Genomic DNA, 27,028 nt, shown 5'->3' on the forward strand with positions numbered 1-27,028 from the left:
TTTGCATTTTGGAGCTCAGCCCCCACCGTTACCTTGTATTCACATTCTTGGGCAAGTTACATATCTTCTAGCCTCGCGAGTTTGCCTTTTGGGAAATAGGCAATTTATGACTGGTCATGCCCACTATGGCAGCGGTTTTGTGAGAGCACCCACAACATCCTTTCAAAATTTGAGGTGTGTCCACCAGCTCAAAAAGTTTGAGGACCCCTGTTTTGAGCGCTTTAATAGATGCCCTTTGAAGTTATTGGTCCCAGTGACTTGCAGCCTGACCCTATACATATTTACTCAGAAGCCAGGCCCCCTTTTATTCAGGTGGGTTCGGTGGTACAGCCCTGGTCTTAATGATCTTACGTGGAGGGTGGCAGCATGCTTTAGACGGCTATGTGTATTGATTTCGTTGTGAAACACACAACTGCCATTTCTCTTCTGCCGCTTGAACTGCCGTCCCAGGCTTTAAAACTGCTTCTACATTCTTGATGGGTTAGAGCAAAACAGCAGCAGCAAATTGTTTGTCAACCCGGATAAAAAGGAAATATTCTGAGCATGTACAGTTTCACATTTTAAACTCACTTAAAGCATAGAACCATCATGACTACAGGAATAAAATGGAGTTTGCCAGCCCAGGTGCTTGCCACTGCCCCCATCACCTGCTGTTCTCTGGGTGGTCATTTGAGAGGCCCCCAGGGCTGTGGGACCCTGGACCTCTGCCCCTAGTTGTACTACTGATGGGGTTTGCTGCCTTGTAAATGTGTATCAGATTGTGTGTGTGTGTGGGGGGGGAGAGAGAGTAGTTGCGTGAATATATTTTTGAAGGAAATGTTTTGTGCCCGTGTGTTTAAAGCTCAGATATTTCACAGAAAGCAGATGCAATGATCTTTTAAAACAATGAACTGCCTGTTGGGTTTATCCCTTGTCAACAGATATGCTAGACCAGCCTTCATCCAGCCCTGGTGCTCTCCAGCTGTGTTGAACTACAACTCCCATCATCCCCTTGTAGTCCAGCACAGCTGGAGGGCACCAGCTTTTGGAAGGCTGCAGACAAAGGGCATTTGTGTGGTGCTTGTTTTGGTTTCCCTGGACAATCACCTCCAGTGCAACCAGTCGTTGCCACTGCTACCTTTAAAAATTGACATACAAGCCCTTGTCAAAATGCTTCAATTTACGCAGGTTGAGACTCATTGGGATGCCTCATCATACAATCCATATTACAATTATATGACAAAAGGCACTTCCACTCCAAGAAGTGTGCTTAAACATAAAATTAGAGTTAGAGATAATCTGACTGGAGAGTACACAGACATACATGCTGCCCCAGTCAGTCAGAGAGAATGGGCTGGATTCAGATTTAGTTAGAATAGATCCATTGATGTGATTTAAGCTAGCCATGACCAACTTAAATCCCATGTACGAACATACATCCTATTGATCAGAAAATGAATGGTTGTGCCCGAGAGCAGGGCTTTAGTTCCCCTGAGTTCCTTTCCCCCCCTGAAAAACTGATGGGTAGCATCGTGCAGTTTCTAATTTAAGGCAAGCAGGCACAGCCCTAGGTGCCGTAGATCAGTTTAGGCCTTTATGTGCACACCTAAAAACATAATGTTGAAGCAGTCTTGAATTAGAAGATGTTTATTGGTAGAGTTTGCACAGTGTCATCCCTGGTCATGGTGTCATCCCTGGTCCTGTTCTTTACACACAAGTGTTTGATAGATATGTCCGCTACTCCTGTTTGCTGGGTTACGAGGGGGCTTAGAACCATAGCTATATATAGAATATTTTCTTACAGAAATGTACACTTATCTATTCCTAGGGTAAACTACTTATCTATTCCTTGGGTCAAACTTTCTTTCCTGCAAAGTAAATGAAGAGGGGATCTGGATTGGGACTGTAGCATATTAATTTATTACATTTTTATACCACACAATAGCCGAAACTCTCTGGGCGGTTCACAACAATTAAAACCACAGAATACAAGACAATAAAATGCAGACAATAAAATACAATATAAAAGTGTAAAAGTTTAAAACTACAATATAAAAATAATAATAACCAAACAGAAGCTAACAGCAGTGCAAAAATTTAAAATACAATACCAGATTAAAAACAAACAAACTGAAAAACTAAAATGCCTGGGAGAATAAAAAGGTCTTCACCTGGCACTGAAATGAGCACAATATAGGCACTAGGCGAACCTCTATGTGAAGCTCATTCCACAACTGGGGTGCCATAGCAGAAAAGGCCCTCTTCTTAGTAGCCAGTGCCACCCACCTCAGTTTCTTTGGCAGGGGCTCGCAGAGAAGGAACGCTGAAGCTGAGGTCAGGGGAGGGAGTTAATCTTTCCTTTCCCAGCTGCATTGCTCCCAAATCACCCATTTCTGTGTTGCAGTTTGCAACTGTAAAAAAAACCTCCAGTTGGTGCCACTAGGAGTAAGGGGGGGTGTTAACATGCAGAGGGGCAATTTTCAGGGAGGGTGGCACAGCTGGAGAGAGAAATATTAAACCAGAGGCCCCTATCTGTATTGCCACCCACACTACCTTTGAAGTAAAGAAAGACCCCGTGCCGGACTTCACACTGTGTATTAAAGGTAATGAGTATTTAATCCTTAGTCAGCATTCTCAGCTATTAATATCAAAGAGACAACGAGACATCACTTTTCTATGTTTTAAAGTATGAAATAACATTCAGGAAAAGCAGCCATCCTGACAAGCACATAATGGGCCCGGTGCCGCGTAGATTGTTTGCTTGACTAGATTTTCTTAAAACATAAACATTTTTGTTTGCTTCTTTAATAATCCTATGCAGACCCTCACCCCCATGCTGCTTGGTGGAACGGTCCAGCTTTTTGCTAAGTAAAATATAAACCTAGACTACAAAGGTGAAGAGATGTATTTTCCAGGGGGTGGGTGGGTGGAAAACAATGTATTTCTGAAATCAGATTCCAGATTTATTATGAAGATATTGCTTTATATTTAGTATGCTTTAATGCATTCTCTAACCTTTTATAAGCTCTTCATCTGCCAAGTATATATGCATGCAGTGAAGTGCAGGTTACAGAGCTATAGAATAAGGCAATATTTCTACAACACAAGCATACAGCATCAATGGAAGATGTGTGCATTGTACAACCCCTGCTCCTCCTTGCACATACAGAAGAGCTATTCACAAACTCACAATGGGGAAGGAAAGAGTAGGTCTAGAAATTTTCACCTTGCACATAAAGCTTAGCATGGGAGTCTCACTATATGGGACCTCGCTCTCAACCACTTCCCACATAGTGGGAAACTGTATAGCCTGAGAAACTGGGGTTCATACTAATCCAGATTCACTCCACTGAAGACAATGGGCTGAAGCTACTGGGAAAATAGAGTAAATGAAAACAAAAGTACATTTCCCCAGTGTTCAGGCGTGTTTTTAAAAAGACTTTGTAAAAATGCTTTAAAAAAATAAAAATGGAGAGCACAAGTTGCTTTTGTGCTTGCTGGAATGTCTTTGTATGAAATGTGATTGAACAAGACTCATGGGCACCCATTAGATATTTTCTCTTGCAGTTTTGAGAAATAAACTACCCCCCTTCCCAATGACTGTACCATTCTGTAAACTCCGTTTAGACTTTTTTTCCTCATTAAAAAAATTATTGGAGGCCTTGTGTGCTTCCCCATTCTGCAAACCCAGTGTTTCACTTCCACTCAACTTTTATTTTTTAAAAATGGCAAAGTGCAGCGAGGCCCGTCCCCCTCCTCCCGTAAACCATACAATGTATCTATAATTAATCATATGGAGACTGTATGCCCCTGTTCTTCACTGTCCCTGTTTTTAAAAGAGGGCTAGGTAGAAACAGCAGCTTGGCTATCCTTCCCTTATTTCCCATTCATTATGTGGGAATGGAGCATTAGTTTGGTGGTGCTAGATGAAGCATTTGAGAGCATCATGCATGAGATAAGATGCATGGATATGATGGAGGTTTACTTGGAAGTCCTACTGATTTGGAAACAAACTCCAAAGTGAAACTATGTCCCACGTTATGTGAATGGACTTCCCCTCACGGAATGGGACTGCCCTCTGCACACACACCTGCATACCCCTCAGATCTCCTCCAGAGGATCCCTGAACTCTCTGGAACAGATTTGGAGGGTGTGGAGGGAGGCTGCAGGAGGGAGGGGGAAGCCGTTCTGTCAGTGGTTCCATTGGACGATGAATAGCATTGGATGCAACCCTAAAGGGCAACTAAAATTATAAAGGGGCTGGAGCAACTCCCCTATGAGAGAAGGTTACAACAGCTGGGCTAGTTTAGCTTAGAAAAAAGGTGAGTAAAGGGAGACATGATAGGGAGGGACAAAATTATCCGTGATGTCAGGAAGTGGACATGGAGACATTTTTCTCCCTCTGTCATCATACTAGAACCCAGGGTCATCCCATGAAGCTGATTGGTGGGAGTCTCAGGACAAATAAAAGGAAGTCCTTCTTCACAGAGTGCATAGTTAAACTATGCAATTCACCTGGAAGTCTTTAAAAGTGGATTGGACAAATTCATGGAGGAGAAAGCTATTGATGGCTGCTGGTCCTGATGGCTATGTGCTACCTCCTGTATCAGAGGCAGTATGCCTATGTACACCAGTTGCTGGGGAACATGGGCGGGAGGGTGCTGTTGCACTCGTCTCCTGCTTGTGGTTTCCTGGTTGACAGCTGGTTGGCCACTGTGTGAACAGAATGCTGGACTAGATGGACCCTTGGTCTGATCCAGCAGGGCTCTTCCTATGTTCTTATGTTCTTAAATGTACAACCTGAGGCACAACTTGATTTGCTCATTTGGAAACACCCAACATATTGACGGCCTTAAGTTTGTAATTGTCTTTTCCCACTATTTCCCACTGATGCCGTATGTTGTATTTCCCCCTGACTGTCAAGGTTGTGTCTATCTGACATAAAACAAATGTTGGATTGAATTCCCTTCATCATATCATTAATTTTTCTATAGAATGGGGAGCATTTTATAGGAATAAATGAACCAGGTCTTTCCAACATGCAGGGTTAGGGTGTATAAAAAGGATTTTAGCCTGAGAGAGAAATGGTAAGAGCACCCTTTTCTTCTTTTATTTTCCCTGACAGATGATTCAAGAGAGCAAATTTCTTACAGAGGCCGTGGATGCTGTTTATGACAAGATTGTTCAGTGCCAGAAAGCAGGTAACCCTCTTTAACTTTCAATGATGGTAAGGGATGTTCTGGGTGATTCATCCCAAATCCTTTTCTGTGCTAGCCGAGGCTCAAATAAAACATTAGCAACTGAATACTCCGCCTTGCTGCAGGGGGCCGGAGGATGGCTAAGCTGTGGGGAGATAGCATGTTCCTAGCACTCCCCCCGCCCCTTTAACAGGGGAGATGTGGACTGTAATGCTGCAGAGGGTGAGTACAGAGGATTCAAGGAGCTACATTTCAAAAGACTTGGAAGAGAGAATAGTTCAGAAGATGGCAGGACGGTTTTTCACTTCTCACAAAGGGGCACAACTGTTCCTACACCCAAAATGCTGCTGTGGTCTGGCACAAAACCTCTAAAATGGTTTTAAAATAAATGGGGCAAGGGCTGCAGCTCAGTGGTAGAGCACCCGCTTTGCGTGCAAAGAGTTCCTGGTTTAACCCCTAGCATCTCTGGGCAGGGAATTGACTCCTGCCTGAAACCCTGGAGAGTTGCCACCAAATCAGCAGAGACAGTACTGAGCTAGATGGAGCATTTTTCTTACTTGGTATAAGGCACCTTCCTATGTTCCATTAAAAATATAAAACAATATGCTTCAAAACATGCTCGAAACTGCATGAGTGTAGTGCTCCTGATGCATAGGCACTACCCTTTTTATTTTAGTCATCCATCCATTCATTCACTCAAGAAATGTTTGAGCCATCCTTCAGCGTAAGTTCCCAGGGTGGCATACAGCTTGAAAATAAAGAAAACTATACAGTTAGTGCTTATATATGTGCACCCACATTTTACACAGCATCCACTAGGTTGGAAGGGTAAGGGGTGGGATTACATTTTCCCAGTGGCAAAATACTGTAATTCTCTGCAACAGAAGCAACATCTCTAGTTAATGTCTTCGAGACTGCCCTAAAAGTTACTCAGTTTGTGCACAATTCAACTAAAGCAAAGCCCTTTTTCAAGGATATGCTTAGCTTTTTGTCAGTTAAATCAATTAAACTTGAAGGCACTTTACTATGGCTGAGTTTCTTTTTTATCCTGAAATAAATGGAGGGAGCAATCCTACTGAGATAGGCAGCCGCCTCCGAACTCGGAGGCGACCACCTATCCAATGCAGGGCAGGAGCGCAGAAGGGATCGTCCCCTCCACGCTTCAGCCGCCCTGCATTTGCGGCTAAACAGCTGATTTCAGCTGTCTATCCATAGGAAGGCAGAGCAGGGGAAGTGGCTGCCATACAACATGTTGGATGTGTTGTACTGGCATTTCTGCCTTCCCCGCCCCAGAACGCCCCCAGGAATGCCCCATTTTCGCCACTCCACACTACTCTTCTGAGCGCAGAGTGTGAGGTTGTTCCAAGCTGCCTGTGAGGCAGTGTGGGTGGGGGGGAAGGTCGGTTCTCAGGGAACTGACCTCGAGAGCGGGCTCTGAGATTGGTTCCCAGAAACTGACGTATCCTATGGCCATCTAGCCACTGACTAGCGGCCATAAGATTGCTCCCTAATTGTCTGGAAAAGTATCTGAACTTATGATAGTAGAAAATATATTAATTGTCATGTATTCTAGGAGGTACTATGGGTTAGTTATTGATTTTGAACCTTGGCAGCTCCTGTAGACTTGGGAGCAGCAACAGTGGGCTGCTAAGCCCTCACTTCTGTGTGTGCTGAATGAAGAACAGTTGTGTTTCAGGCCCGCTGATCCCTGCAGTGATTCCTACTACCAATACACCATTAATAAAATAAGAAATTATCATCTGTAAATGGGTAGCGTTGGGATTAATTTTGCCACATATGGGGGTCTTGGCAAATGAATGTGATGGCTGCCATTTTATCTACATACTGTAAATGGAAGGAGTAACACTGGCTGCATTCACATGTCATGCTAAGCCATGATTTAATCCAATGTGCATGAGCTGCAGTGAGCATTGGGTTTTCATGCTCCCCCCTCCCTCCTGTGCATCCAGTATGAAGGCTTCAAAAGCTTTTGCTCCTGCTTTTAGTTAACCACAGTTAGCTATGTTGTCTGGATCAGAATTGTGAGTAACACTAGCTATGGTTAGTTGCAACAACCCATCTTTACAAACTGCGTTTTAAAGTTGGCTTTTTTGAACCTAACCATAGTTAATATTAACTGTACTTGGTTGTGCCAGGCACCCCGGTTAACTAAAATTGAAAATAAAAGTTTCTGAAGTCATCCTACAGGCCATGTGAAAGAAGAGGGGAAAAGTGAGGGGAGGGGGCATGGTCCCAAGGTTTGCTGTGACTCATTCTTGCTTGTGTACTTTGGACTAAGCTATAGTTTTGCATGACATGTGAACATGGCCAAAGTGAGGCTTTTAACAGATCTTCTACTGTTTCAGGAAAATATATAACGAAAATAAAGCATTAAAGTTAATGCTAGTAGACTTCATAGAATTTGGCACGTGATATTCGTTCTGGAAGGGGTGACTTGTGACTATGGCTTAGATCAAGCCCCCTGTTTTGTGCAGGCAGAAGCGCCACTTCTGTTTTGCAGGGACAGACGGGTCATTGATATCTCCCCGCCTCCCAGTTAATTTTTTTGCTCAGTCTGGAGCAGCTTTTGGGAGGGCAGGCTAATTTTTGACACCCCAGCCAGTGCTTCTGCTCATAGAAGCAGGACTTTAAATCCAATTAATCTGTCCTTTCAAAATAAACTTTCCATGGCTATGATGCCAGTTTAGGAATTCCACTACAACACACTAAGGGCACAATCCTATGTGTGTTTAGACAGAAAAAGGTCCTACAATTCCCACCTTTCCCCAGCCAACCATGCTGGCTGGGGAATGTTGGAAGTTGTAGGACTTTTTTTCTGTCTAAACATGCACAGTATTCCACCTTCAATTACTGTAATCAGATTTCATTAAAAGGCACTACAGGATGAGACATGTAGATAATAATATCGTACAGTCACTTATAGAATCTGATCCCAAAGTGCAATAATAACTAAAGTCCCAATTCGCTAAGGTGCTTAAACTTGAAGTGAGATAGAATATATCTTATAATGGTAAAGCATCCTACTCATATCACAAAGCTTTATTCAGTTTCAGTTTAAAGTTTATTGTCAAACCCGTCCGTTGTCACAAGCAGAAATAAAACAAGTTTCAGTGGCTGTGGACTGTAACAGAAGATTTCATGCATGTAAAAATCACTAGGATAAAACCAGCTTATTCAGATGGGAAATCCCTGTTGGAGGCCAGCAGTTAAAATGACACCAAATAAAATCATTTGTCCAGATGGCAATTTATCACATGAGCATTATTAAAATTCTGATGTAGTTTGGCCAATATTAGAGCAAAAGAAGCTACCTTTTTCATAACCCATTTGTTATAATTTGAAAACAGAAACTCTGGTATTTGGCAAGACTTGCCAGATGTGTAACAGTTGAGGTAAACATTTACTTCATATGTTCTCAGTTTTAGGGCAAAAAAAAAAGTCAGTGTGGAATGTCCTCTGGTTCCCCACAGCCTCAAAGATGCAATGTCTTAGATTTCAGGGAATGTGACAGGACCTTTTCTCTACTGCCACAGAAGGCACTTGCTGAAATCTAAGGACGGTAGGAGTTTTCCTCAGCATGAACTCATTCATAATGGTCAAATAATTTTCAAAATCATTTTGGTATTTTAGACATGACCAGGGGCGTTGCTAGGGTCTTAAAAGATCCAGGGCACAGGTCCATAACACAAATTTGCACGCACGCGCACACACACATGAATCTAAGCACACGTCTAATATATGTGTGTGTGTGTGTGTGTGCTGCATGCATGCATGCAGTGTGCTTGTGTGTGTGTATAGATTACATACATACATACATACATAAGAAGTGTGCACTGACCCCCCACCCCACTTCAACTCAGACCCCGACTCAGCATTTTCGGAAACATCCCACTTCTGCTCTGGCCAAGTTGTAGTCGGGCCACTTCAGCTTAGCACCAAACCTGAGTCAAGGTTTGGAAAAATGAGTCTTTATGCTTCCTGTTGACTACCATGGGAAATTAGAAAAAAAAACTGTTACATTTTCTCTTGGTCAGAACTGGATAATTTCAGGCATACCCGCCACATAGTAGCCCCCTAGAAGGGGATTACACCTGCCCAATGTCAGAAAAATAGGTGTAGGGTTTATATTTTCTTTTTAAGGGAACTTCCAATAACATTTTTTATTCCTTGGAAGAATTGGATAAAAATTTCAGAATTCATTGCCCCATCAGAGAAAATCGTGTCTGCCAAATTTCAGAATGATAGCCACAAGGGATGTACAAATCCCTTACCTGGCTCCGTGCAGGGGCATCCGCGGTGGGGGGGAGGTGCTCTATCCCTCCCCCCGGAATCCTCCCTGGCTGGCTTTGCTCCGCGGCAGCTCCGTGGAACCGCCAGCCGGGGCCAGCCGCAGCTGGAGTTCCAGCTGCGGCCGGGCTGCTGCGGCCACAAATGGCGGCCATCGTAGCGGCCGCCATTTGCATCCTTGCAAGTAGCCGTGATAGGCTACGTAAATACTTACGTAGCCTATCACGCAAAGAGCAGGGGCGCAAATGGCATAGCAGCTGCCATTTGCGTCCCTGTTCTTTGCCGTGATAGGCTACGTGAATACTTACGTAGCCTATCACGGCTGCAAGGCGGCAAATGGCAGCCACAGCAGCCCAGCCGTGGCCGGCCGGGAGACCAGCTGCCGCCAGAGTCGCCCCCGCTGCATCCGCCCCAGGTAGGTTCTGTCCCAGGGGGATTCCACGGGGTGGCGGGGGGCAGGAGGCCGTTCCACCACAGATTCCGGGGGGCCGGATTCTTTAGTATCTGGCCTTACTGGAATCCATGGCGGAATTCTCTGACATCCCTAATAGCCACAAGGGTTTTTGTGAAAGGGTGTCCTTGACATTTTGAGGTCTCCAAAAGAATACATACTTACCTCCCTATGTTCCTTGTGGACCATTGTTCTGAAAATTACAGACAGCCTACAGGTGTCCCTATGTAAGATACCAGCAAAGTTTCAGAAGGATAGGTGCAACAGTTCATGTGGAAGGGGAGTTCTCCAGTTTGGGGGAGGGAGTGATTTGCTTTCCCTTCCATTCACCCCTTCCCCAATAGTTTTTGGGTAAATTTGTAAGAAAATGCACAGGTCATTAGAGGTGTCCCCCAGGCAAGAAACCTGCAAAGTTTCTGAAGGATATACATGCATTCTAATTTAGAATTACTAGAATTTATTTACATTTCACCAATGTTGGCAGCAGGGAAACATGGGTGGTAAGGTGCTATTGCACTCATGTCCTGCTTGTGGGTTTCCAGTGGGAGAACAGAATGCTGGACTAGATAGTTGGGATGTTAGAGAATTCCTCTGCGGACTCCAATGAGGCTGGATTCTGAAGAATCCGGCCCCTTGGAGTCTATGGCGGAACGGACCACCCACCTCCGCCACCCCGCGAAGTTGCCCGGAATGGATCCTACCTGCCACTGGCTGGTCTGGTCCGTCCGCTGCTGTCCTGCGGAAGAAAATGGCGTCCAGAGTAGCGGATGCCATTTATGTCCCTTCTCTTTGCCGTGATAGGCTATGTAAATATTTACATAGCCTATCATGGCAAAGAGCAGGGATGCAAATAGCGTCCACTACACCATTTGTGTCCCTGCTCTTTGCCATGATAGGCTACGCAAAGATTTACGTAGCCTATTACTGCAAAGAACAGGGGCACAAATGGCTCTGGGTGGAATAAAGAAGAGAAAGAAAGAATGAATGTACAGGATAGGGGAGGGAAGAAGAAAAGAAGAATGGTGATTGGAAATGTGTGTGCGGGTGGGGGGTAGAGATAATTCCCTAAGCCAAGTGGCTCCTTTCAGAGAGGTAGTACTTCAGAGGAATTTAAGTGGCTGTGGAGGGTTTGTAAGGATTGCACATACTTAAATGAACTTTATGAGGTGAAGTGGCTGAGGGCTTTTTCTAGCTTTTTAAAAACTGTAGAACCTATTTAAAAACCCCAGCAGTTTCTTGATCATGACGCCACATAGTTCTAACCCTCCCTTTGGGATTATTTGAGTCCTACAGCTGTTTAGGAGAAATTAAAGTGGAGGGGGAGAAAGAAGTTTGTGGAGACTGATTGGATCCTTTGCTGTACTGAAGCTACTAAACTTCTGCAGAAGCCAAAGATTCCAGTTTGGGGCAGTAAAATCAGATGCTGTGAGAAATACCAGTATTTCACATGGAGCTCTTTCTTCCCTTCCTTCTCCCTCTTCAAAATTTCATTGTAGGCAAGCTCATAACAGTGGGCATGTAAGAGCCGAAAAGTAGGGGGAGAGAGGTTTTTTGTGCCTCAAAAAACCCTACACCATTGATTAGGGATAGTGACCTCCTAATGGTCACCTTAAACACCTTCTGATTAGGATCTCTAATCCCCTGGGTGACTTGACAGTTTTTACTTTTTGTAAAAGTACTTTTTGTACTTTTTTACTTTGAGAAAAGAAAACTTTACGCATGGCTAGCACAAAAGCCACTGGACCTAACTGTCTGAGATTTGACACATTCAGTCACTTCCATAGGGGCTGTCAGGTCCCCAAATTCTATGCATGTATGTGGAAGCACAAAAAAACTATAGCTATTTGCTTTGACAGATTTTCTTGAAAATAGCAAATTTTACCTGTGACTGTCACAAAAGCCACTGGACCTAACTGCCTGAAATTTGAAATGGAACAATCAGTTCCATGGGGGCTACCAAGCATCCAAATTTCATGTATCTATCTTACAAACTAAACAAAGTTATGGCCATTTTTGTTTTCCAATGCAAGTCAATGGGAAAATGTTAAAAAAAAATGGCAATTAGGACAGCTCAAAGGATCCGGGGCACAGCTCAAAAAGATCTGGGGCCCATGCCCAGGTGTGCCATCTGCTTAACGACGCCCCTGGACTAGGGATGTACGAAAGTCACTTACCTGGTCTCGCAGCTTGCTTTGCGGTGGGGGGGAGGCGCTTCGCTGCTCCCCCTGAAGTTCAGGCCGGGGGGGGAGGCTTCCCACCTCACCCAGCTGAAATTCAGGCCAGTGGGGAGGCTTCCCGCCTCGCCCGGCCGAAATTCAGGCCAGGGAGAAGCGCCCCGTCTCCCCGGCTGCGAACTTCAAAAGAAAAGTAAAAAAAAAAAAAAAGCCCCGTGATAGGCTACGTAACGATTTACATAGTCTATCACGACTAGATCTGCAAAGTCAGCCGTGATAGGCTACGTTAATCGTTACGTAGCCTATCACAGGGGCGTTTTTTTTTTTTTTTTACTTTTCTTGTAATGGTGGCGGCGGCAGCCAGTCAAAAGACCGGCTGCCGCCCCTGCCCCTGACGAAGACCTGCCGAACCGCTGCCGGGACCCGCCGCCGGGAGGGACATTCGTGAAAGGTAAGTCCCATCCGGGGGGGGGCGGGGGGGCAGAGAATTTCTCCCCGAACAACCTTCGGAGGACCGAATGCGTTGGCACTCGGCCCCCTGAAGTTTCGGGGAGAAATTCTCCCCCATCCCTACCCTGGACATGACCAAAGGTGCTAGTGCAGTGCAAGCCAACTAAGTAATTTGGTATATCCGCTTCTCTGCTTCTGCTTCTGAATACCAATTTGGCAGCAGATATTTTATCAACAACCTCAGATACGCAGATGATACCACCCTAATGGCAGAAAGCAAAGAGGATTTAAAGAGCCTCTTGTTGAGGGTGAAAATGGAGAGTGCAAAAGCTGGTTTGAAACTCAACATTAAAAAAACTAAGATAATGGCATCTGGCCCCATCACTTCCTGGCATAGAGAAGGGGAAGAAATGGAAGCAGTGACAGATGTTATTTTCTTGGGCTCCAAGATCACCGCAGACGGTGACTGTAGCCATGAAATTAAAAGACGCTTGCTCCTTGGGAGGAAAGCTATGGCAAACCTAGACAGCATAGTAAGAAGCAGAGACATCACCTTGCCGGCAAAGTTTCATATAATCAAAGCTATGGTTTTCCCAGTAGCAACGTATGGCTGTGAGAGTTGGACTATAAGGAAGGCTGAGTGCCGAAGAATCGATGCTTTCGAACTGTGGTGCTGGAGAAGACTGTTACGAGTCCCCTGGACTGCAAAGAGGTCAAATCAGTCCATCCTAAAGGAAATCAACCCTGACTACTCCTTGGAAGGACAGATAGTGAAGCTGAAGCTCAAAATATTTTGGCCACCTAATGCGAAGAGAAAAGTCCCTGGAAAAGACCCTGATGCTGGGAAAGATTGAAGGCAAAAGGAGAAGGGGACGGCAGAGGATGAGATGGCTAGATAGCATCACCGATGCAATGAATATGGACTTGAGCACACTCCGGGAGAGAGCGGAGGACAGGAAGGCCTGGCATGCTATGGTCCACGAGGTCTCGAAGAGTCGGACACGACTGAATGACTGAACAACAACAACAACATTCTTGCTGTGGAAAAATAGTCAATCAAGAAACAAACATTTTGAATAATATGTTCTACCCTCTGGAACCAAGAGGGTAAAGCCTTATTCCTGCTCTGGCTTGTGTATGTTTTGTTTCTCACATCTGTTTTAGAGATTTTCTCAATTAGAAAGTAGCATCTGTTTAATTAAATTGACTTTTGATTAGTTTAAGAAGCACAAACCTGCATAACAGGCTTGCTTACTTCATCAAATCTTGTTTAAACTGATTTAGAGAGCAATCCTATGCTTTGAGAGCAGGGCTTTCTTCACACGGAGCTTTTATCCTGCAATTGAGATGGCTCCTTCACAGAAGTTTGCGGGCTCTTTATGTGACGCCGTGAACCCCCAGGGCTCTTTGCTAAATGCCCTTTGTTCCATTTTTAAATAGATCGCAGCTAATGAGCTAGCAAATTACCCTGTTGTGTTTCCTCCATGAAAAGAGAAAAGCAGCAAGAAGAAGAGTGAGATCAATGAAAGATAATGGAAGACTCTGATACAGGGAGAAGGAGGGGGAAAGGGGAGCGGGAAAAGGAAGCGGGTGAAAAAGGGAGCCGTTGTGATCCTGCATTTAAAACAGAAGCAGAAAGCCCCGTTTTAAATGTAGGATTTTAGGCTGGTGTAGAGATGCCCCAGATCCTCTGAAATCGGAGGCTCTGCTCCATCAATCCATTCCATTGCTGCCAGTGAGAGGAAACCATTTAGACATGCTCTTTTCCAGGGACGGGGGCATATTTTGAGCATGAGAGGCTGTTGGATCCCTCAAATCTACATGGCAAACTTAGTCCCCATCCCATCAGTGTCCCCAGGTGTGCTCCCCTGTGTGTCCTTCCAAATAAATCAATGGCTGCTGTTCATTCCTATGGGAAATAGTGAAACACTGATCTTTGGGGACACCAATGCATTGTAGTAGAGGCAGAAGCTCCACCCCTGCCCATGGCACTGTGTGGCCTGGTCTTTGCTGTCATGGATCTCACCAGGGACACGAGATGAGTTTGTGAGCCCAGTGCACAGAGACACCTGGTGTCCCCCCCAGGATCCCTGTGATATACATAATCCATCATAACAGCCGTTTCACTAGCATAGAATAATACACCAAGGCTGTAATCCTATGCACACCTTCCTTGGAAGTCCAGTGGGACTTCCTTCTGAGAAAATATGCATAGGATTGCATAGTCATTTCTGTCTGAGCCCTACTAAGATTACCATTTTGCCACATGGAGTAGCGTAAATGGATACACGTTTTCTATGTTTGCATTTCCTTCGATGACTTGCTCGTAATCCCTGTGCCGCATATTTTGTTAGGGATGGAACTTCATGAAGAACTTCATAACCTTGGAACAAAGGAAGGCTTGAAAGGAAGAAAGCTCAGCAAAGCCATTGAGAGTTTTGCATGGAATATCACTGTGTTGAAGGTAAATACAAAAAATGCACCTCTCCTTCTCTAAAAAATTGCACCTGTCCTTCTGATTTGGGGTGTGTGCGTGCATGTGTGCGCGCGTGCACCTTTCAAAATGAAGCTCTCTGCTTACCTGGGAGCAATGTGCGCAGTCCGGATGGGGAGGCAGGGAGGGGGCAGCCGGGCTGTGGCAGCGACACCACGTGTGCACCCACGAGGGAGGCAGGGAGCCAACCAGGGCTAAATGGCTTGGCGGGAAGAGGGCTTTGATGGCAGACTGGAGGGAAAACTTAAGAGTGGGGCATCCCACGTGGCTTTGTCATTGCCGTTGCAGACTTCCAATTGGAGGAGAATGATTTGGGGACACAGAGGGGCCTTGATTTGATCAGTGCTGAGTGCCAAGGCAGATGTGGGAGCAATGCTGCGGGAGTTCTCAGGCATAACAATCATGTGGTCGGACCTGCTTGGGAGGCATGTGTGGTGGTGAACAACAAACCCAGCTAGGGTGGGTTTGGCCAGGAAGAAGATGAATAAGGCTATGAGGTGCTTTCTGGAGCTGCTGCTAGGCGGGCATATCACTGGTCACCCAGGCATTACATTTGGCTGACAAGACTTGTATAGGCTTGATGGTGTGCAGTTCTCTGGTGAAAGGACATCAGGGCTAACATTAAAAAAATTGGTCGCAGCTTCAGTAGGTTTTGCAGCGAGGTGGGGCTTGCTCAGCTAACCCCCTATCGCTAGTGGCATGGAAGGCATTGGGCTGGATCCATTGGTGAGGGGAACGGGATTGGGTGCCCATTTTCCTCTTCAAGAGGGGATCCCCTTAAGGGACTCGGGGGGGGGGTGGCATTAAGACCCAGCTCAGCACGGGGCTGCAATCCAGGCCACATCCCAGGGAGGCCGAAAGGGGCTCACTTCAGTGGTCTGAGCTGGGTGGGGCTTGCCTCTGACTCCTGCCCCCCACATTGAGGCATGTTGATGGGATTGGACTGTAGGCAGGTAGTCCAATTAATGGACCCATGCCCTATGCCCCAGCCAACTCTATTCCAAACTGAACCAATGGTGGCCAGTTATTTAACCCATCCAAATCTATGTCTGAATTTGTTGCCCCACCTCCCTGTCCTCCCTAAAGGGACTAGCTATGTGCTGCCACACACAACTGGCAGAAAAAGAATATTGATATAATGGGAGGAATATGCTGATGGGTATCAATCACAATGAAGAGAAGCATTTCATTACCTTAAGAGATTAAAGTAATCCTTGGTCAAACAAAACTTAATGGGATTAATTGTAAGAGTAATAGTTGAATAAGTATTTTTGCTTCTGGGGACAGCTGGAAGTAGATTTCTCCTTTCTGTGAGAAAAACAGGGCTCTGTGACAATGGGGTCTATATATGTTCTCATCCATTCCAGGTGCTTTGGTTATCTTGTTATGCCTTCAGCTCACAAACTATTGGGAATACATGGTGGAAGACATTCCTTCCATTAGGCCAGCATCTAAGAGAGGAGGATCCCAGGATCCCTTGGAAGCTCATCAGGGGTTCATGCACAACACTCAGTCAGAAGATCAGTATCATCAAGCAAGCTGCTCTGGAAGACACATTTCCCAATACAGCCCAAATCCCCCTCAATGTGTGGGTGTAGGATTGTGTTGATTGCATGCTAGGCCACACTGTCAGTTCACACAGAGCCACTGTGAAGATGTGACCAGCAGCCTCCATTAACATAATGAGCATCCTAGAAAATGCCCCAGAAACTTCTACAAGTTATATAGCCAGTCATATTTAGCTACATGACAACATCACTGAATGCAAACAAAACCAATGTTCTGCCCTCAGTTTAAATTAGTGTGGAGAGGGCAGGAAACATCCTTGTTGCCAAGGCAACTTCACTGTGTATCAGCCCAGTTTCCTTGAAAATAGGGATGCATTTCAACAGCCCTGAGGATTTTCATGTACTTTTGACCCCCCTCCAATTGCAAAAAAATGAAAAAGAAAACAAGGCCACTTTGGAGAAACGTGACAGCGTTTATGCACCCCTCCCACTTAACTCAGTTTTAATTCGAATTGATTTGTTAAATATGAAGAATAATGGATTGGGTAGAGATCCATTGTTTATGAGTCATTACAACAGTCTGTAACTGCTTGCAGGTCAAAGTACCAAGGAATTAAAATGTAACCAATTTTGTTGTTTGCGTTGTCTGTTAGAAGTAAAAAAAATATATCTGCTGCTGTAAACTATCTTTTTGCTCTCTGTGGCATTCACTTGTATTAGAGAGAATGAATATCCATGCAGTATATAGGGTTGGTGTGGGCATCTCGGTGGGGCTCGAAGCTCGGCGATTTCTTGCCAGCTTGGCCCCCCTGGATGCCAGTCCGCGGATCCCCTTGCTTGCCTAACTTGGCACATGTTGAGTTGGGCAAGCATGCAACCACCTGCTCCCTCACAAGCTGCCATTTTGCATAAAAATGGCAGCGTGGCCTTTTTCATAAATAATCATTTATGCAAATGGCAGTCGTAAAGCAGCCATTTACGCAACATTACAACGTAAATGGACCATATATGCCCGTAATGTTGCGTGAATGGCTGCTTTCGACCACCATTTGTGTAAATGGTTATTTATGAAAAAGGTCAAGCTGCCATTTTTTTTGCAAAATAGTGGCTTGGCAAGGGCGTGGGTGGCTGTGTGCCACTTGCCAGGTGCCCACGGACTGCCTGGGGGCTCGCCGCATGTGGAGAATAGGGTTGGGCCGCTGGAGGGGGTCTGGTGAGTGGCATGTCGGGCAATAAATGGTGAATTTGCTCATCCCTAGCAGTATATAAAATGTGATTATAGTTTGGGCATAAGCTAAATATTGTGATTATAGTTTGGAGATAAGCAAAATACATCTGTGGCCATGTTTGAAATATATCCATGATAGCATTTGATTTTAGTTATTAGAGAAATTCCCCAATAAGTATTAACTATTATGTTAACTCAGTGGAAGTGCATATGTTTTGTATTAAGAAGAGATCCATGGCTGGATCCAAGGCTGCAGTCCTAAACCAACTTACCTGGAAGTAAGTGCCATTGAACTTAATGGGAGATGCCTGAATTGACATGCACAAGGTTGCACTGTAGATTTGTTATGCTTTAGCTCCATTGAAATCAATGGAACTTGAGTTAACCTTGACTAACTTGTTACATTGATTTCAGTGAGTCTAAAGTGTGACTAACTTAGTTTGGATCCAAACCCTGATGTTTAATTTCTGGTATTTCCCAGTTACAAAGGTCCTCAGAGAGGAGATTGGGAAAGATCTCTGCTGGGAGAGCTGCTTCTGGTTGGAGTAAGTCAGGGATGGACTTCTTCAGTCCAAGAGTTACTCGTTCCCTTGTGGGTAGCCTTCTGGGGGCTATATCCCAGCAGTGGGCAGAGTCAGAGCCAAAGGTGAGTGGGGTCAATGCCACATCCACATCCCCCCATTCATACATAGCCATCCATCTATCCGCCCACCCACCCACATACTTCCCCCCATTCACACCCATCAATCCACTCACTTCACCCCATTCTGCTTCACACAAACACACACCCATCCATCCATCCACACACACCCCCTTCCATTCTCTCTCTCTCTCTCTCTCTCTCTCACACACACACACACACACACACTCCTTTCACAAAGGAGGCAGGCAAAAGGCATAGAAGACATGGGGAACTGGAGAGAAGATGAGGAGAAAGCAGAGATTATAAGTCCAAATGCAAAAGAGGAAGTGATGGGGGGGGAGCTGCTGAAAGGAGCCTTAGACCAGCTGTGGAGCCATTAGAGGAGGTTGGGCTGATGGATGGGAGGCTGCTGCTGGAATGAAAGGTTCTGTGGGCGAGAGGCTTTCCCTTCTTGGGGTAAGTATTGACTAACATGGACCAACGGCCTTACTCAGCATGAGGCAGTGCTATATGTTCATATAGAACTCTCTGGAGAATATTAAAATAATTTGATCAGGATTCTGGAGGTTTTTGTTTTTAACAAGAACAAAGACAAAGTAGGATTTTGTTTTCAGAAATGTGCAAAATAGCGATTGGTTTGCAAAGGAGGTAGGGAATGAAGTGTGTCGGCTGCCTTGCAAAAGTGCCAGCAAAGGGAATCCAAGTGTGAAAATGAGAGTGTGTGGAGTACCTTCTCATTCAGACTTAAATCCAGTTTAGCAAATCAGATAATACACTGGATGATCTGGCTACTTTCCACCATGTAGGAGATGGCAAATTATCTAGGCAATTTCTACTGAGCACCAGGAATCCTTGACTCTGCAAATGGCAAACCTGTTTGCTCATTTCAGCAGATATGTTCTGTTCAGTCCTGACTCATTCTTTCATGAATCACTTAAAGGGTCTGTTTCAAAACCACAGCTCCACCCGTATCAGAAGTCTTGGTCACCTGTCTAGTCTCAGTAGATTCCATTTAGCAGGATAATGGCTTGCAAAATGGGAAGCTAGTAATTTTGAAACTGAAAAGCAGGGATTGGCAACCCTTGTCCTAATTTCAAAAGCCCTCTATAAAAAATCAGTTCAGACTGAGAGAGAGAGAGAGAGAGAGAGAAGGGGTGTCAGTAAAAGAGAGAGGGAAAAGGATGGTGCCTCCCACTTTGGGATCTAGCCATGCACACTGCTGGCTTTAGCCCCCTTCACTGCCAGCATGTGGCCCCAACAGATTACTCTGGAGGGAATGTGGGTTTTGACATAATGAACATCTTAGAAAATGCCCCAGAATCTTTAACATTACTATTCAAGTAACCCCACCAGCCCCCATATCCATAATTCTAGGGATAGAAGAGATCCAGTAGTTCATATTTTTTAAACTGTTTTTTCCATCACTTCCATTAAGATAATAGTAATACTTGCTACTGCTGCTGTTGTTATTGTATTATTATTATTATTATTATTACTACTACTACTACTAGTGTTGTTGTTGTTGTTGTTATTATTGGGTTGGATCCTAAGCTCCCAATGATTTCCTCTCATGGAACACAAGCTCATGGCCTGTCCTAACTGAAGCAGGAAAAGCATTTTTTTGCCAGCTCCCCTTGCAATCTTCTGTGCCTTCCAAAAAAATGTTTCAGAGAGTTGGGGGCAGCATGGGGGAATAGAGTGGGAGGTGGCAAGGGGGCTCAGAGAGGATGGAAAACTGGTAGAAACCACATCCACCTTCTGTTAGCAGGATCCTCTGCTGGATGAAACACTCCTCTGTTCAAGGAAGGATTCCTTATGTGTAGGAGGGCTGTGGAGTCCAAATATCCACCTTTGGCAGTGATACTCTAGCTGAACAAAAGTCAGATCCTAGCAGAGATAAAAACTAGGGTTTCTTTGTTTTCTTCATTTCAAGTAAATAAATACATCCAGAATCACAGACAGTCATATATTCATTCTGTCTTAATTTGTACTATATTTAGCATCTATCCGAAGTGCAATTGTTCTTTTAGGGAATAAAAGGCTGTACCTCACAATGATCTTTAAATTCACCATAACCAGAAACTCCTAATGAAGACCTGATTTCAGACAAACAGAAGGCTTTGCTACATGGGCATCCATAGGAGAGGTAAAGGAATAAACTCCATTATAGCAGCCATAATCTGGAAAGGCTGGGGGCCCTCCAACAATGCTAAATTTTTTAATCTCACCCTCTTCCAAATGAATGATCTGGATCCAGCAGTTGGTGATGCCTTTCTTTCTTTCTTTCTTTCTTTCTTTCTTTCTTTCTTTCTTTCTTTCATTTGCAATTATAAGAAAACAAAAGGGGTGGGGTGGGGACTACAAACAATACCAATAGAAGGAAAATAACACACAAACATATCCATTCACAATAACTATTCATAACACCATTGGTTAAAGAGAGAGAATGAGAGAGAATGAGAGAGAATGAGAGAGAGAAATATTTGACACTTCTGTTTCAAATATACATGTTAATATAAGCAGACCACGTGTCAGCATTCGGATGAAACCGATGACTGTAAGAGCTTCAGACAGTTGAATAAGAGGTGGTGAGTGTTTGTTGTTCCAGGCTTGAAGTATAAGTCTCTTTGCAACTGTAAGGCCTCTCAAAGTCTGCTTGCACTATCCGTTTGTTAATCTCTACATCACAGAAATATAATTTAAAAGTGCATGAGCATCCACAGTTATCACAGATTTTTCAAGAACAACATTTATGCCGGCAGTAACTTCCATCCAGAAAGAAGTCACTATAGGGCATGCCCACATCAGCGAGGCATTGTCCACCTTACAAGACTAGCATCTAGCAGGATCTCTTTAACCGGCCTCTTTGGTATTCTATATACATGAAACATTATTTTTTTAAAAAACCAGCTTCAATTTGAAATCTACAGAAATAGTGCACATGCAAGCTTAGGCAACTTTTCATTGATTAGGTTGTATAGAGCATTCCAATTCCCTGTTCTGTTCCTCTCTAACATACTGAACATCCACTTTATTACATTCCCAAACACATTTATAAACAACTATTGTAGGCTTAGCTTTCTATAAAGGCCCAATTAATTCCTCCAGCAGTGTAGGAGATGCTGAAACACTTGTTGTTGATGGGTATTTCAGCATCTCCTACAGACACTAGAAGGTGCTGTAACTGAATATATTGCCACCCAGCACCAGATAATAAATGATATCTATGCCACAGTACTGAAAATGGAAAAAAACTCATTGTCCAATCCTATTAACTGATCTAAAGTATAAATTCCAATTTCAACCTAATTCCACCATAAAAATGAGCTATTTCTCTATTTTCAAATCAGGATTCACCTATAAAGTTATTTAGCATGATGATATGGATCAAATTGCAGCTGAGGAGACATTATGTGCCATGTCTCTCTAGCTGTCGAAATTGTAAATGAAGCCATTCCTTTCTTTTTAATGTGCCTAGTTCCAAGTGCCATCCAACTGAAAAGAGGTGTCCTATAGTCTGACACCAAAACAACCCATGGAGGTTGTTTTGCAAAAGATATCTTCCAATCATTGGCATGAGATAACATAACAGATAAATCTTATGATATTATAAACTAAGTTCTGGAAAATTAAATCCTCAAGACATACATGTTAAGTTTATTAACCTTACCCCAAGTACTTAAGTGATGCCCATCTTTCCAAATCAAGAGATATTTTCACCAGCAATACACTTAAATTCAGTTTAATCATTTGAGAAATATCTCTAGGTGTCTGTATTCCAAGATATGTTATAACTTCTGGACACCAGCGGAACTGCCATTTAGTAACTACATCGAGTAACTTAATACTACCTACTGGCATTAATTCAGATTTTGACCAAATGATAGTTATAACCCAAAAGTATACCAAAGCTATGAATTAATCTTATTAATTTTGGCATAGAAGACTTTAACCTACTGATAAATAACAGTCAATCATCTGCATATAAAGCTGTTTTATATTCAATCTGCTCATGTGAATCTGGATCTAGATTACACAAATTCCTGGAGGAGAAGGCTATCAATGGCTACTAGTCCTGATGGCCATATGCTGCCTCCAGTATCAGAGGCAGCAGTATGCCTATGTACACCAGTTGCTGGGGAACATGGGCAGGAGGGTGCTGTTGCACTCATGTCCTGCTTGTGATTTCCTGTCGACAGCTGGTTGGCCACTGTGTGAACTGAATGCCGGACTAGTTGGACCTTTGGTCTGATCCAGCATGGCTCTTTTTCTGTGCTTGTAGATCTAGTTGGTGACACATGGAGACAGGCATAGATGACTGGCAAGTGTTATGGAATAGGCACATTGTCCGTGCATCCACCCCTGCCAATTTCTAGCTGGACCAGTTAGGTTAGGCCAGATTCTAGCAGTGGTTTTTGACTTGTGCCTTTTATAGTGCCACAAAATGTAAGGCAGTTATTATTAGATTTGTAGTTGTAGTGTACTCTAGTTTTCTGTTGACGAACTTTATGAACGCCCCCATGAGAGCTTCCTTTTGCTTGTTGACAGCACTAGATTTTGCAGTTCTTGTAGGAGGCTAAAAATAGGCATGTTCCTGCATGATCCTATTCATGTAGAAGACAGTGTTCTCAATGGGCTTTGACTTGATTGTTATCTAGCAATGGAAAATTCTCAGCTAACTCTTGACAATAATTTTAGGGTAGCATCATTGTAATCACAATCTCTCCAAGGTGGTAGTTAATCAACCTGAGTTCCCTCATGTCTCCTGGCTGCCAGCTATTGTGTTGGAAATTAGCTGCCCCAGGGGAAGATGTAGTGAATCCCATCAAGCAAGTAGGATGTTCCTCTAGTTGTTTCAACAATGTGAAATCTTCAGGTCAGTGGTTCTTTTACATGATGCTGTGTTTCATGGCAGGAGCAGTTTTCCAAGTATTTTATAAGAGGAGTCTTCTCTAGGGGTGGACGAAAGTCACTTACCTGTCGTCGAAGGCCGTTCGCGGTGGGGGGGAGGCGCTTCGCTGGTCCCCCCGCGAAGTTCAGGCCGGGGGGGAGGCTTCCCGCCTCGCCCGGCCGAAATTCAGGCCGGGGGGGAGGCTTCCCGCCTCGCCCAGCCGAAATTCAGGCCGGGGAGGAGGCGCCTCACCTCGCCCGGCCGCGAACGCAAAAGTAAAAAAAAACAAAAAAAAAACGCTCCCTGATAGGCTACGTGACGATTCACGTAGCCTATCACGGCTAGATCTGCAAAGTCAGCCGTGATAGGCTACGTGAATCGTCACGTAGCCTATCACGGGTGACTTTTAAAAAAAAAAGCGCGTACGCGAATGGCGGCCCCCATAGGGAGCCGCCATTCGCGTTCCTTATTTAGTCGCTGTAGTCTACGTAAATGTTTACGTAGACTATGGCAAAAATAAGGGCAACGCAAATAGCGTTGCCCTTATTTTCGCCGTAGTCTACGTAAACATTTACGTAGACTACAGCGACCAAATAAGGAACGGGAATGGCGGCTCCCTATGGGGGCCGCCATTATCCGTACGCGCTTTTTTTTTTTCAAAGTCACCCGTGATAGGCTACGTGACGATTCACGTAGCCTATCACGGCTGACTTTGCAAATCTAGCCGTGATAGGCTACGTGAATCGTCACGTAGCCTATCAGGGGGCGTTTTTTTTTTTTCTTTCATTGGAATGGCGGCGGTGGCAGCCGGTCGAAAGACCGGCTGCCGCTCCCGCCTCACTTGAACACCCGCCGAACCGCCGGCCGGACCAGCCACCGGGAGGGACATTCGGTGAAGGTAAGTCCCGTCCCGGGGGGGGGGGGGCGGGGGATTTCTCCCCGAAACGTGTTCGGGGGGCCGAACACGTTGGTGCTCGGCCCCCCGAAGTTTTGGGGAGAAATTCTCCGCCATCCCTAGTCTTCTCCCACCATTCAGTTGTTCACCTTCTTTCTTTCCTAGCATCATTTTATGTCACTAAGATGTAAGCTCTCAAGACATTGTATGAAGATTTTTAAGCTACTTTAAATGAACTTCTTGCTTTGAAGCATCCTGCTTTAGAAAGCAGGCACTTGTGGTCTTAGACACAAGGTGTTGTGATAACTGGACATATCACATTTGCATAGTCCGGCATGAACCCTCTTCTAGGGTAGACCCATGAAATATTGCTCAGAGGCATGGAGGGCAGAAGAAACAATATAAAGATATGGTTTCAACTGGTTGCAGAGGGTTTTGGAATCCCCTTGATGAGATAATTTCCCGAGGGTAGCCGTGTTAGTCTATTGCAGCAAAAAAAAAAAAACCCAGATGCAGGCTGCAGCACCTTAGACTAACCACTTTATTCTGGCACAAGCATGACTTTCTTTACATGCCAGTGTGAGGCTCAAAATGGATGCACAATATACATAGGCATACCTTGAAGTGGTCATTTATTTCAGCACTCATGCACTTCATTCAGCATATAGTGTTTACCCACGTGCTCAATTCTGGGGCCATCCAAACCTCATGGTAGCATATGAAGAAAGCTGTGCTGCTGTTCTCTGCTTACACTGGCAAAAGGAGACATTTTCCCTATATTGGCTTCTGTGGACTGTTCAGATGCAAGGTGCTATATATGAAAAATTTAGATGGGGCAGGCTTCTCTGTAGAACTTCGTTACTGTCCATCAACCCCATATTAGTATAGCTTAGGGACATTTTACATATTATGCAGAGGCAAAGCTGGGTTTGTCACTGAGTGTACTCTCAACTGCACCAGCTGTGACTCCTCTTGGAGAGTGGTTATCCATGCCCTAGTAACATTTGAGCTTGGTTATTGCAATGTGTACATGGGGATACCTTTGAGGACCTCTCAGAAATTGTAGTTGTGTCAAAATGCAGCAGCTAGGCTTCTGACTGGCATAAGCAATGTGGAATGCATATCTTGGCCATTTTGAAACAGCTTCCGCATTTCTGGGTGTCATTTAAAATGTTGCGGTTAGCCTAGAAAGCTCTATATGGCTTGGGACCAGGGTATCTCAAGGACTGCCAGCTCCTGCATGAATCAACTCATGCCCTGGGATCATATGAGATTGTCCTTCTCCAGATCCCACCCCCCGCTGAGACTAGGTGGCTGGTGGCTGGAGAACAGGACTTCTCTGCAGTGGCACCCTTCCTCTGGATTGCCCTCCTTAGATCAGCATGGCTGGTGCCCATTCGCAAGAGTTGTACATGCCCGGTTAATGATTTTTTCCCCCTGTCCATGCTTTAAACTCAGTGCTTTGTTCTTTTCTGCTTCTATAGTTTTAGGTGGACTATTTTATCCGCTACTTTTTTTAAAAGGGTTTTGCTTTTTATCTTGTTATTGGTTTGGTGTATGTATTTGTCACTTTCTCACCTTAAATTTTGAGATGTACACTTAAGCCACTTTAGGTGTACAATTAAACATACAATATGTGTGTCCCTTAGGCTGCGTTTCTGAACACATGCCTACTTGGAAGCAACTGCTGTTGAGATCAGTGGGCATCACTTCCAAGAAAGGATTGGAATATAAGTAACATCTGTCTAAGAAGCAATTACGTCGTTGACTTTTCTATAGTAAGAAGAATATAAGAAAGCCAAGTATTTATGTCAGCCATTAGTCTGTCCAGCAGTGATTCGTGTATAGAATAGGAGCCAAGCTGTTGAGTTTAAAAGGATTCATGTGTGTATAGAAAATTCTCACAGGGGCACTTACAGATCATTTAATCTTCTAGCAGAAAATGAGAGAATGGCAGCTGGTAGAAGATAGCTACTTCACTAACAAACAAAACCCAATCTAGTCTGCCTTTCTCATTTTTGCAGTCCTCTTGAATATACCATCTGTAGGTGTTGAAAGCACTGCAGAAGCTTCTGACACACAGTTGTTCCCCTATCTGAAAGGATGACATTTTCAACTGGGACATGCGCATCAAAGCTTTCTCTGCTCCTGCAATTCACTTAAAAGAAGTGAGGAAAGGTGGCAGCCATGAACCCAGTTCATTTACATCAATTTAAAGAGTGCAGTTGAAGTGGGAAAACCCTACGTAATCCATTGGTTGTGTTGTTTCTTCTTTCATCTGGCAAGATAGGTACAGCATGTAGATATAGAGAGTTTGGTAACCCAGTGTAATCAGGGTTCCGAATCTTATGGAGAAGTATAGCTGCATTCAGCTGAATGCATTTACACACCCTCTTCAGACCTTCTCCATCAACTTGAGGGTGGAGGTGGCTGGAATAAATGTCCCTCCATGGACAGAGATTTTTGAATGCTTGAAGAGGACTAGAATCTTTGGTTTCACACACAGTTCCGTTCCTTCTGGTTGCAACGAAGATCTGCTTGAAGGTGGGTGGGCAACTCCTGGTGCAATCTCAGAAGCCCGATGGATAGAGGAATAAGACAACCAGCAGCAGGACACTGTGAGGCTGTAGTGAATGCCCATCGACATAACTATCAAAAGCAGAATAAAATATGCAGAAAATGAGCAGTCATATAAATTTGCTGACTACATAATATATACAATTCAGCTCTTCTTGATTTGGACTGCAATTTTTTCTTGAGTACTGGGTACATGTGGCCCTGATGAAAGAGAGGTATTTGGCAACACTTC

At 44.4% G+C, this 27,028-nt stretch overlaps 1 protein-coding gene across 6 annotated transcripts in view; it reads left to right on the forward strand.

The window, feature by feature from the left end:
• Window positions 1-27,028, forward strand: part of PLCL1 (phospholipase C like 1 (inactive)) — a 355,656-nt gene that overhangs the window by 276,294 nt on the left and 52,334 nt on the right. For 5 of the 6 annotated variants that reach the window (XM_084816919.1, XM_084816901.1, XM_084816928.1 and 2 more), the window contains exons 4-5: window positions 5,105-5,180; window positions 14,915-15,024. In XM_084816919.1, coding sequence (XP_084673045.1) covers window positions 5,105-5,180; window positions 14,915-15,024 — 186 coding nt within the window. Of the gene's footprint in view, window positions 1-5,104; window positions 5,181-13,157; window positions 13,668-14,914; window positions 15,025-27,028 lie in introns of those variants that run through there. The other variant, XM_084816910.1, reaches the window with a different exon arrangement.

The sequence above is a fragment of the Heloderma suspectum genome, chromosome 1 (assembly GCF_057233095.1).
Source record: "Heloderma suspectum isolate Gila_16-S chromosome 1, 16-S_ref, whole genome shotgun sequence".
NCBI lineage: Eukaryota > Metazoa > Chordata > Lepidosauria > Squamata > Helodermatidae > Heloderma > Heloderma suspectum.